This window comes from Thalassophryne amazonica, chromosome 18 (genome assembly GCF_902500255.1).
Source record: "Thalassophryne amazonica chromosome 18, fThaAma1.1, whole genome shotgun sequence".
NCBI lineage: Eukaryota > Metazoa > Chordata > Actinopteri > Batrachoidiformes > Batrachoididae > Thalassophryne > Thalassophryne amazonica.
Genome location: NC_047120.1, coordinates 57,111,895 through 57,124,372, shown reverse-complemented (window position 1 = coordinate 57,124,372; position 12,478 = coordinate 57,111,895). Strand labels below are relative to the sequence as shown.

Sequence of the window (12,478 nt, the reverse complement as noted above, 5' to 3'; positions counted from 1 at the left end):
TCATGCCAACCACAGAGCGAGCCCACCTGATCCAATGTGTCCTTGTTGGAGGTGCTGCCCCCCCCAGCACACCACGGTGTGAAAGAGGACACTGGCTACCGCAGACTGGTACAACATCCACAGGAGCTTCCTGCAGATGCTAGCAGTTGCACTTTTATGTGGCGTTATGCCTGTTTTGCTTGGAATCTGATAACGTTCTATTTGTTAATCTTGACCAAACTAGTTGAAAATGGCTTTAGTTCCATCTTTGGTTGCCTGCAGTTGCAGGGCATCGCCTGTATGTCAATGTGCGGCTGGACTCAATGTACTGGTTTTTCTTCCTTTACAGTTAACAACCGCTTGTGTGTCCGAAAGTAGACAACTGAACAAGCAAACATCAGAGGGAGTAAGAAGGTGTCGGTAGGATTAAATGTGAGCGTTCACAATTCTCTGGAACGCTAACGATCAGTGTCGTCTCTGAAGGACGCATCAAGGAGCCACAAATTTAAAGGGAACTTCATTTAGCGTTGGTTTAGTCTACGTGTCGCTAGCCCTCTAAAGTGCCGTTGCCAGTTATATGTGCTAATTCCAGCAGACAGGCTTGAGGTTAAGTGTGACCAGGGGCCCCTTAGAGAGGTGCCAAGTGGGAGCTGGTGGCCCCATAAGCTCTGGCCAAACACAGTTCTCTTAGCCCTCCGCACAACACAGCTAGCCATTGTACCAAACTGAAAAAGCGCATTAGCCGCTGAGAAAAAGGGGCCCCCCCCCTTAAAAAAAAACAAACCCTCAGACAACGAGCAAAGCCGTGCTTGATAATTCAATCAGTCGTGGAAGCTGTGCGCTTCAGACCGACACAATCCCTCAAAACCTTCCCTCGGCCTCTCTCTTCCTTCGCACTCTCGTCTCCTCCATTAGGTAACTGCCCTATATTTCACACATGCCGTCGTTCCGACCGGTTATCAAAGGACAATAGAGGAATAATGCCTGAGAGAAGAGTCGTTGACATTTGAATGTATGCGCCACTGTGAATTATGACTGTGTGCAATGAGTACTGCAAAAAGGGCAAAGGAAGACAGAGGTGTGTACGCCGCGGGGGGGGGGGGGGGGGTGCAGGAGTACGTTGATGGGATACGAAAACCAAAGGGAAGGACAGAGTGGAAAAAAAAGAAACCTTTCTTACTGCTTTACCCTTGTCTCGACTTCCTCGCAGAGCCTTTGAAGAAAGCAGGAACGAAAATACTCGCACTGGCACATCAGAGGGAGATCTGGATGATGCCAGTGTTTATTCAACGGCATGGCTGCTGGCGACAGCCTGCTGGCTCCCAAGTCGTTATGACCCGACGGCCGCTTAAGGCGCTCGCTGCTCCAAAACATAACGCCCGTGCTGCAGGAGGGAGGGGGGGGCCTGTGCGTGTGAGGCAAATCTGCATGCATGTGAGCGCGCACGTCACGTGCCAGCTGGTGTGAGTGTTTGTGAGAGATAGCATGTGTCCTTGTATTCCTAACAGAGTGTGGGACATGTTTGGCCGATGGGGAAACAAGGCGCTCGCGCGCTCGTTAGCTTGTAGCGCTCTAAAAATGGAGCTGTTGGATTGTGTGTTGGACAGTTCTCATGGGGGGGGGCTGTATTTAAATGGGGTTTGAATGAAAATATAATGCAATGTTAAAAAATGCCCTTGGCTGTATGAGCATGAGTGTATGGAAAGAATGTGACCTTTTGACCTCTTAAAATAGGTCAAGGTAAGCCATCCTTGAACTTGTCCAAGGTCTGTGATCCGAGAATGCTCCCTGTGAATTTCAAGACTCTGGCAGTAATAGGACTGGAGTTATGTTGAGCACAGATGGAGGACGGATGGAGGCAAAGTCTTCTCAATACCTGATGGCCATATTTTGGCCTCAGGTAAAATGATAGAGAGAAAAGAAACTGAATGTTTGCAAAGTCACAAAGGATAAACACTGTGATGAGGATGAAATATTATGGTCAAGGATTTGGCCATGGGTCGCCACAACGCTAATGGAAAATAGGCTACGAGTAAATAGGTGGCAGGCTAACGACAGCTGTGAAGTGCGAAGGTGGAGAGAGGGAGGATAGAAAAGTGGATACGGACATGATAAGGACAAATCTGGCACATTAAAAAAATAAGATATGATAAGATAAACTTCACTGCTTCCACAGTGGCAAAAATCACATGTTGCAACAGCAAGAATCGTACAGTAGTAAAGAAAAATAAAAATATTTACATTAAAGAAAGATTAATAAGTTTAATGCAATGTTGCTGGTGGGTACATAAATACTGACGTGAACATATTATGTAAAAAAACAATATCGTGAGTATAAGTACATATAGATATAGTAAAATTCCTGCACAGGATAAACTGCACAGTTGTGCATCTAATAAAGTGCAAAAGGTGATGGTGGATGTAGTTTATAGTGCAAATTCAGCAAGTGGTTATGGTACTAGAAGAAGAAGATAACACAAAATAACATGGCCTGCACTAACCAACTGGCGCCTGGACAAACGTTGATAAGCTCACCATTGGCAAGTCATGCCTTTCGACCTTTTGATCCCCCTCCCCCCCAATCAATAGACCTCTTGGGGTCACCATGCTGAACATATAAACCAAGTTTGGTGACAATCAGGCAATTAGGAAAGTGGTTATTGTGCTCACAAGAATCTTACACAGTACACTCCATTGACCTTGACTTTTGACCCCCAAATCCTTATGCTTCTTGGGGTCACCATGCCTAACACAAATGCCAAGTTTAGTAAGACTTCATATATATATATACTCAACAAAAATATAAACGCAACACTTTTGGTTTTGCTCCCATTTTGTATGAGATGAACTCAAAGATCTAAAACTTTTTCCATATACACAATATCACCATTTCTCTCAAATATTGTTCACAAACCAGTCTAAATCTGTGATAGTGAGCACTTCTCCTTTTCTGAGATAATCCATCCCACCTCACAGGTGTGCCATACCAAGATGCTGATTAGACACCATGATTAGTGCACAGGTGTGCCTTAGACTGCCCACAATAAAAGGCCACTCTGAAAGGTGTAGTTTTATCACACAGCACAATGCCACAGATGTCGCAAGATTTGAGGGAGCGTGCAATTGGCATGCTGACAGCAGGAATGTCAACCAGAGCTGTTGCTCATGTATTGAATGTTCATTTCTCTACCATAAGCCGTCTCCAAAGTCGTTTCAGAGAATTTGGCAGTACATCCAACCAGCCTCACAACCGCAGACCACGTGTAACCACAACAGCCCAGGACCTCCACATCCAGCATGTTCACCTCCAAGATCGTCTGAGACCAGCCACTCGGACAGCTGCTGGAACAATCGGTTTGCATAACCAAAGAAATTTTGCACAAACTGTCAGAAACCGTCTCAGGGAAGCTCATCTGCATGCTCGTCGTCCTCATCGGGGTCTCGACCTGACTCCAGTTCGTCGTCGTAACCGACTTGAGTGGGCAAATGCTCACATTCGCTGGTGTTTGGCACGTTGGAGAGGTGTTCTCTTCACGGATGATGCGAAGGAGATGTGTTGCACTGCATGAGGCAAATGGTGGTCACACCAGATACTGACTGGTATCCCCCCCAATAAAACAAAACTGCACCTTTCAGAGTGGCCTTTTATTGTGGGCAGTCTAAGGCACACCTGTGCACTAATCATGGTGTCTAATCAGCATCCTGATATGGCACACCTGTGAGGTGGGATGGATTATCTCAGCAAAGGAGAAGTGCTCACTATCACAGATTTAGACTGGTTTGTGAACAATATTTGAGGGAAATGGTGATATTGTGTATGTGGAAAAAGTTTTAGATCTTTGAGTTCATCTCATACAAAATTGGAGCAAAACCAAAAGTGTTGCGTTTATATTTTTGTTGAGTATATGTTGTAGCGCTGATGCTGATACAAACATTACAAACATCTGCATGCAATCGTGTTTCCGGGGCTCGGACGCGTGTTCTAAGTAACCGTTCAATTTGACACAAAGCCGTTCCAGCTGTACAACAGGATCCTCCAGAGGAACCTGGAACCAAAGACGCCTCCTTTGAACACGAGAGTGCGTTTTCGCGTTCCTGCACCAGACCACATTCAAGGGGAGGTGATGGTCTAGTGGTTAAGGTGTTGGGCTTGAGTCCAGAAGATCATGGGTTCAAATCCCCACCTGACTGGAAAATCACTAAGGGCCCCTGGGCAAGGCCTTTAATCCCCTATTGCTCCCGGTGTGTAGTGAGCGCCTTGTGTGGCAGCACCCTGACATCGGGGTGAATGTGAGGCATAACTGTAAAGCACTAAAGCGCTATATAAATGCAGTCCATTTCAAGTCTTTTTCTGCAAGCTCCAGATTAGTCGCCATTCTTCCTAGTTTTTACACCTCTTGTAAAAGTGAATTAAACAGTTTTCCGACAAGGTGAGAATTTAACATTTAGCAATTTGGGGGGGAAAAATATTCCAAACTCATCATCAGCCAAAAATGGAAAACCAACACAAGTAAACTGCACTTCTGCTTACATGTCGTTGGGACTTGGAGGCTATAATTAAAGTGAGTGCGCTTGAACTCGACTGCCGATGTGTAACGTCTCTAAAAGCACCCACTGACATGACCGCAAGCTATCGTCATGCTTTCTCAGTTTACCGCCGCACTAATTCACAACACATTTAGGATGGAAGTAGCGGCGCATTTGACGAAAGGGGATGTTACGCTCGAGAAAAAAATACAACAGACTACTGCAAAGTCAACTGAGAAACTTTGAAGACTCTTTTAATGCCTGTTTTTAAAGCGGTGTCACAATTCTGAACTGCAACAAATTAGGAAATTAAGGCGTTTTCATTTATGACAAATCCAATGGATGTGGAAATATGTCAATGTCAGCATCGCAGGAACGAGTTTGTCACAAATTACGGCACTTTTTGGGGTTTTTTAATCTAGTGAAACAAATGTGATGGTTTTTGTCTTCCACCTGTGTGAAGCAGAGACAATCATCGCTTTGGAAATGTAAGAATAGGAAAGTCCTTGTGCTCATTTTTCAAACTCCCAGTGCTCTGTAGTTAATTAACGAGGCCGTTAAATTGGAGTGAGCGAGCGAGCCGCCACGCTGCCCTGCTAAATGTGTTTTACACGCCATGTTTAATAAGCCTGCATCCTCGCCATCGGAGTATTGGCACACCTCAAATGACTTTCCGATAATGACAACCAGATTCCCAGAGGTCCCCACATGTATGTGTGTGTGTGTGTGTTTCTACACGGCCTCAGGTAGCAGTTGTTGGTGTGTGTGCGTGTGTGTGTACACACACGCACACAGATCAACAACTGCTACCTGCGGCTGTTTAGAAAAAGTGCTTCCGCATCGAACTGCTGCCAGTGGGGAAAAAAAAAACAAACCCTCTATGCGTTTTCCTCACCATCACTATCCGAGTCGACAAGCGTTGAATGTAGGTTAAAGTGTGTGAATGTGTGTGTGCTTGCCACCCACGGAGTGTACCGACGTGCCCCCGTGATTCCTGCAGACCACCGGCACAGAGAGAAACCACCTGTCTGTTCACAAACCAACACACGCGCACACACTCTCTGCCCTACATTACCATAACCATATTTACTCATAACCACGACATTCCGCCGCCGTCTGCTAGATGGTGGAGGTGACACACACACACACACACACACACACACACACACACACACACACACACACACACACACACACACACACACACACACACACACACACACACACACACACACACACACACACACACACACACACATATATATATGCACATACGGAAGCTGCCCCGTGGGCAGAAAATATCCATTCCTTGCTTTCACTGCAATAAAAGTACACCCATAAATGTCGTTTTCAGGGGCTGGAGGGTTAAAAATTGTTCTTCCACAGATGGATCAAGGGTGTGGTTTAATGACGGGACCCCACCAACCAAGAGAATTTCAAATCCCACATTTTCAGCAACAGTTTCTCAACACCACCATTCTCTGGTTATTACAGTGCCACCAGTTTCCTAAGCACATAAAATATTGTTTATGCGCTGGAACAACATCCATTGAGCACATTCACACCAACCATATAATACCTATGCACTATTCTCCATATACACCTGGAGTTGTAGCAGGAAGGGCAACCGGCGTAAAACGTTCCAAATCAACATGTAGAGCCAAAGCGGATCCGCTATGATGACCCCGAGCAAAACCCGAGAAAGCCAAAAGAAATTTGTTTCCCACGATTCTGTTTTCTTACGGTATGCTAACTGGATTAAAAATTGATTGTGCGCTTGTCAGGGAACCCCATAGAGGTAGCAGAATCTGGCAAATGTGAGAAATTGAACTTTTGTCCTGTCAGAACAGAAACATTTTGCATTTTTGGTATTTGGTATGTTCATGTTTTGTATTTTTATTCAACCTGCATCAACCACGTGTGAATTAACAACAATTAAGTCACACGATCAGTAGCTAAGTGGGTACTTGAATGTTCTTTTGATATGCAAATTTATACATTTACTACACATTCAGTGGCCCTACAACCAAATAATCATGCAGTAGAACTTTATATGGGTCTTTGGTTCTTTCAAGTCCAGCTGTGTGTTTTTCTTTCACATACAAAAGCAGATAGAAGGACTAACATCGAGTTGAATGTGGTAAATCTGCCTGGAGTAAGCTGCCCTCAAATCTGAGTGACTGCGCAGAAGAAGACTAGTCTATACAGGCATTACAAGTCGACTGTCCAGGAGGAGCTCATTGTCTCAGCCCTGTTCATACTGGGGTTTACAATCCGGCTCAAGCCAAGTTCAAGCTGTGTGCACACATGTGCACGTGTGTGTCTGTCAGGGGGGGGGGTGTTTGCTGCTCACTGGAAAGACAACGGCAGCCTGGCTGGGTGTCATCCTTAATGAGGAAGAATAATGGATAGTTTGACTGATTACTTAAGTGCAGAGAGTCACCTGGCTTTAAACATGTAAATGTGAATTTATGCAATATTTCAGAAAGGAATTCATTTGTAATCTCACAAAATTACAGTTGTAAGGTCACATCATCAACCTGCAGTCTGTCGCCGCAGATGGCAAACTCTGCTTTAGCGACCGCTGTGATGGTTTCCTGATAGCAACAGGAACAAGCATGGATCTGTGCTCGTTTCTGTGTGGTGATGACACTCCACAGAGAAACGAGGCTGCTTGCTCTACTGAACGTTTACTGAAAAAGACATTGGCTGCACGAACATAGTTTGACGTCATGTCCCTGAGCTGGGTTCATTCTAGCCAGATTTGTGTTCAGACCACGTCGAATCCCGCTCAAATCCATCATAAATCAAATAGAATACAATCCATCTTAAATCTGATTTGTTTAGTTCAGGTTCAGGAAAAAATTCACAAAAATTGATGACGGCCTGCACCATCACCTAGTGGTGCGCCATCACCAAGGTCCCAAAAACTGTGTGGCACAGCCTCAAAAATAACTACATGCAGTTTTGGCAATTAAGCTGTGGACTGGTGCTAGAAAAAGAGAGTCCCCATAAAGAAAGAAAACTAATGTACGAGTGTGTGTGTGTGTGTGTGTGTGTGCGCGCATGTTACATAAAAGGTGTTTGAGCAAAAGGGAGAGCAAACTAAAGCGAGAGAGAAATTACCTGCCAGAGGGGGTAAGGGGAGACGAGAAAAGGGTTAAGGCGGTGAGTGTGGTCTGTTTGTGTCACTGTGTGCTTAATCATATAAAGGTATACAGTACTAGTGTGTATGTGTGTGTGCGCGCGCACGTGCACTCGTGCTCGTCAGGAAGCTGTGGTGTCACTGGCTCTCCAGTGTTTACAGACAGGAAATGTTTGTCCAGGCATAAGGGAAGGAACCCCGCCGCCCCACATGGCAAACACAGGGAGAGCGGGCCGACGTGCGCGCGCGCGCGCTCACGCACGCACACACACGTGCATGCCAGAGTGTAAAAAGAGGAATCTGACTGGAGTGGTCGGCTGTGGAAGCGAGGCGGGGTATCTGGTGTTGGTTGGGGAAGTGGGAGTGACTGAGTGCTAACTGTTCTTCACTTCTCTCCTCGCGGTCTCCAGCAGACAGAAAGTCAAAGCAGTGACCCCATCTCAGCCGGCGGGACCACGTCCACACAAACACTCTAAAACCACATTCTCTCACTTCATATCCCTGCCGCTGACAAAGGCATTTAAGGAGAAGGGCACGTCTCCGTTAAGGTCCAACGCCAGGTACGCTTCTGCTGAGGTTTAAATTTTAAATTCTTTTTCACGCTGAGAGCATTATTCCTTTGATTGTTTCTCTAGCGCTCTTTGATCCTGCTGGCTGATGCCTGACCTTCATATTTGGCCCCGTTTGTTTCTGACTGACGGCCTGTTGTCCTGATCTTTGCACCTGCTCACTCATCTTTAATTGCTTTAATTCCACCTCTGATCCCGACTGTTAACCTGTGATGCTGATCTCAGAGCTTTGACCCAGATTGCTGACCTCATCTTTGATCCCATTTGCTCCAATTTCATTACCAATTGATAATTTGCGATCCAGACTTTGTGCCTAATCAGTCACCACTGATCAGTGATCTTTTCTGGCACCTCTGATCCTGATCGTTGATCCTTTGAATCTCACCACAGGGTGTTTTTCACTCAAATTGCTGACCTCATCTTTGATCTTGATCTTTTATCCTGCATCTCTTGCTCCTGATCACTCATCTTTGATGACAACTTTGACTACCAACCCTTGCTCTTTACCACAGACCTTTGACCCTGATTGCTGGGTTCAACTTTGATACCAGCCACTGATCTTTGAACCTGATTACTCATTGCTGATCAATAACCTTTGATCCTTTCCAAGGAGGTTATGGTTTCATCACTGTTCATCTGTCTGTCTTGCTTGGATCCTCGAATCAAGATCAAAGGAATGTGGATCAAGGGGTTAGCCTTAGCCTTTGATACTAATCACTTATCACAAATACAGATAAAATCAAAGGACTCAGGATCACAAATCAAAAACCAAAGGCAAGATCCACCCCTCGATACAGATAACTGCTAATCAGCGAACTGAAAAGCCGTACACGTCCTTCTTAGATGTCCTACTGACAGACAGACTGATGGGAATGAAAACATAACCTGCTGGTTGCCGGTGATGAACCATCTAACACTACTTTGATCATATGTTGGCGTTCATTGCTACTGCCATCTCAGATTCACGATGAGAAACTTCTTTATTGATTCAGTAGTCAAAACAGCAAGTATGAACTTGAGCGTGTACGTTAGCCGCGGTGACAGCTGGTGACTGTGCTTGTGAAATGTATTTTGGGATCGCTTGCCAAATTTATGCTCTGTAAATAAATAATACTTCTTTCTGGCTGCGCAGTCTCATTTCCTCTGTGATGTACACTGACGTTTCCATGCGCCTGTGTTGATGCGTGTGGGCCTGGAAATTAAGCACAGCACTCAAGGCGCTGTGAGGCTGCCGCTGTGTTTACACACACACACACACACACACACACACACACACACACACACACACACACACACACACACACACACACACACACACACACACACACACACACACCTTTTAAACAGGACAAAGTGAAAGCGTCTTTTTCCAAACCACAGAGGTACAGACAGCAAAATTAATCCCTCCCACCCAGGACACACACTTTTTGTCACCCTCCCCTCTTGGCAGGAGTCTGAGGTCCATCAGGACCAAAACCTCAAGACACAAAAACAGCTTCTTTCCGTCTGCAGCTGGACTCCTAAACACCAGAGACCCCCACTTACTCTACCTCTCTCACCCACTACCATAAAGTACAGAGTGGTCCTTCCTGCACTGAAAGTTACTGTACATCTGGACTCCAAACACCTGTTTTTACACAGTCCCATTCCATTATGTTATATTTATTTAATAGTAAATATAGTTTTGCCTATTTGTTTTGTTTACTTCTTACAGAAGTGTTTTTCTTTTCTTATTGTTCATGGACCAATAACACCAGATCAAATTCCTTGTATGTGTGAATTCACATGGCAATAAATTCGATTCTGAAAAAATATCAGCCCGATGTCAATTGCCGATGGCACACTTACTGGCTGGTGAAGGCGTGCTGTACCCGCTGATGGACAGTCCCGGCAGGCTCGGCGGAGACAGGCTGCCCAACATGTGGGGGAAGTAGTAGGAGTAGGTGGGCATTGGGAATCCGTTGAGGTGGGGACCCGGCACAGGGTTGCCCTTCCCAGCCATGATGGCTCAGCCACGAAAAGGACTTCAGGTAGAAAAATGAACAAAAAAAAAAACAAAAAAAAAAAAACAGCTCAGGTTCTCAGAGCCCAAATGGAGTCAGCGTGGGTTACTGAGCTGGTTTAATCCCCCATATGGATGCTGGATAAGCGTATATTCCAGAAGGCTGCAAAGAAACTCCTTATGGTTTGAAAAAGTTGGATTCCAGGACCAAAAAAAAAAAAAAAAAAAAAAGAGAAAAAAGAATTCCTTTTTGGTTCCGAAAATGTGTGTACACCGGGTAGAGTTACTGAGGAAACAAAGATTAAAAGAGACACAGAGTTCAAGTACAAAAGGGGAGTGAAGAGCGCTTTAGTCTTTCTTTCTGTGGTATTGTGCAACACGCTGAAAGGCCTTATTTGCAAGAGGCGTTGGGGAGGGCAGCCATTTCTTATCTCGGAGATGAAGGGGGAAGACTAGAGAGAAGGCGAGTCAAGTCACGAAGAGGCGACTTTGATGGTTGCTGTCGAGAGCGACGATGGCGGTGATAGGGGTGTGAGTGGCGCTAATGCATGCGTGGGAGCACAGGTTCACTCTTCTGGAGAATCGGGAGATCACATGATGGCAGGACAGCACTTTCCCCCGTGGACGGACCTTGTTTTTGTCTGTGAAAGAGAGAACAGAGAGCATCATTTACTCCTTCACTGACAATTTAAAGCGATCGTTTCCCTTTAAGTGCTTCAGCAAAACAGTTCCTTCCTTTTGACACTAATTAATGCTAAAGTCTCATCTGAAATGTTACAAAAAAAAAACAACACCCCATCTGCCTTAATTATCTAACGGGGTGTTAAAAACAGAGGAGAGTGGTGGGTGTGTGATGTCTCCGCACAGCTTTGTGTGCTCGTACGAACCCTCATTAGCAGTGACAGCATACAAATACCGCGGGAGAGAAGCCAAAATATAAATTAAGAGGGCACCGCTAAAGAAAACCTCTCTAATTACACCAGCTGCAGAAAACCAGAGGTGAGACCTCAAGGCGCTGTTCTGGGACCACTGGAGGTTTGTGTGCCGCATTTACTTCCAAATCAAGATCAAGGCATGCACACAAACTGAGCCATAATCACCACAACAGTTCACCGGCGCACCCGAGGACTGTCAAACACAGAGGCAGAGCACACAGCAAAACTGTACAACACACAACACAAACAAAAGTCAGAGAAAAACTATTGCTTTTAATCAGCTTGTCATAACATGGACCAAACTTATTTTTGCTGTGATGACCCTTTAATTAACCAGGCGCTGTATAACACAGCAGTAATTGCCACACTGGGGGGGGGGATGTTTTTTTTGGATGAATAGTATTGCTCAAGAATGTGTTACTTCATCATGAATCACACCAGGATATTGTCACAAAGTAAAGTGACAGGGGTCAAGTAAGACACGTGTGCTCCTACATGTACAACGTACATAAATCAGCAACATATGACAGGTAAGAAGGCTGTTATGGAAGCAACAGTTACTACACATAATGCAATGTACTCAGCAAAGGGCAACTGCGACTTCCAAGACTAGAATACCCAACAATAATGCCCTATTCCAAAAACATAGAAAATCATTCCCAAAAATCACTACTTCATTATGTCCCCATTTCACACTGCAAGAAAGGATTTTTAAATGAGCGTTACAGTCAATTTCTGATCTCAGAGATTTCAAATTTCCATAAAAATTGGTGGAAAAGTAGGGTGTGGCCCAAATCCAAAGAGGTTAAAATGGACAGCGCAGTCTCATTTGAGGGGTGAAATATGGAGAATATGACGTAATTTCTCTACTTCTGGGGACTGAAACACTGCATTTTCTGAGATTTTGGGCAAATTACACGCAAACAAAGTGAAAATGCAAAAAAAAAAAAAAAAGTGACAATGTGGTGGAAAGTGGACATGTGTTGTGGTTTGTTTATGGCCCGGAGCTCAAGCGTGTCGAGGCAGTTGTGCAGGCAAGAGAACGTAGCTACTCTGGTTAGCTGTGTAGGCTAACACTTACTGACACGACCTCTCTCCCACTTGCCTTGTCTTCCCTTCTCCACTAGGAACCGGAAAAAAACTGCACTTTTCGCAAAAACAAAACAGTACACCATTTTCCCGTGTAAACCTATGCTGTGTATATATTGCGCAATGGGAGTGGCTGTCCCCATAAGTGCTCAAATCTCCCGATATCATGCAGGGTTCAAACAAGACTTCAAGCGAGAGAGCGAGCATTAGAATGGACAGTTCTCCAACACTG

The 12,478-nt window shown here is 45.0% G+C and overlaps 1 protein-coding gene across 1 annotated transcript in view; it reads right to left on the bottom strand.

The window, feature by feature from the left end:
• Window positions 1–10,393, bottom strand: part of raraa (retinoic acid receptor, alpha a) — a 181,146-nt gene extending 170,753 nt beyond the window's left edge. The window contains exon 1 of the mRNA XM_034193948.1: window positions 10,069–10,393. Coding sequence (XP_034049839.1) covers window positions 10,069–10,222 — 154 coding nt within the window. The 5' untranslated portion in view covers window positions 10,223–10,393. The remainder of the gene's footprint in view (window positions 1–10,068) is intronic.
• Window positions 10,394–12,478: the final 2,085 nt, after the last annotated feature.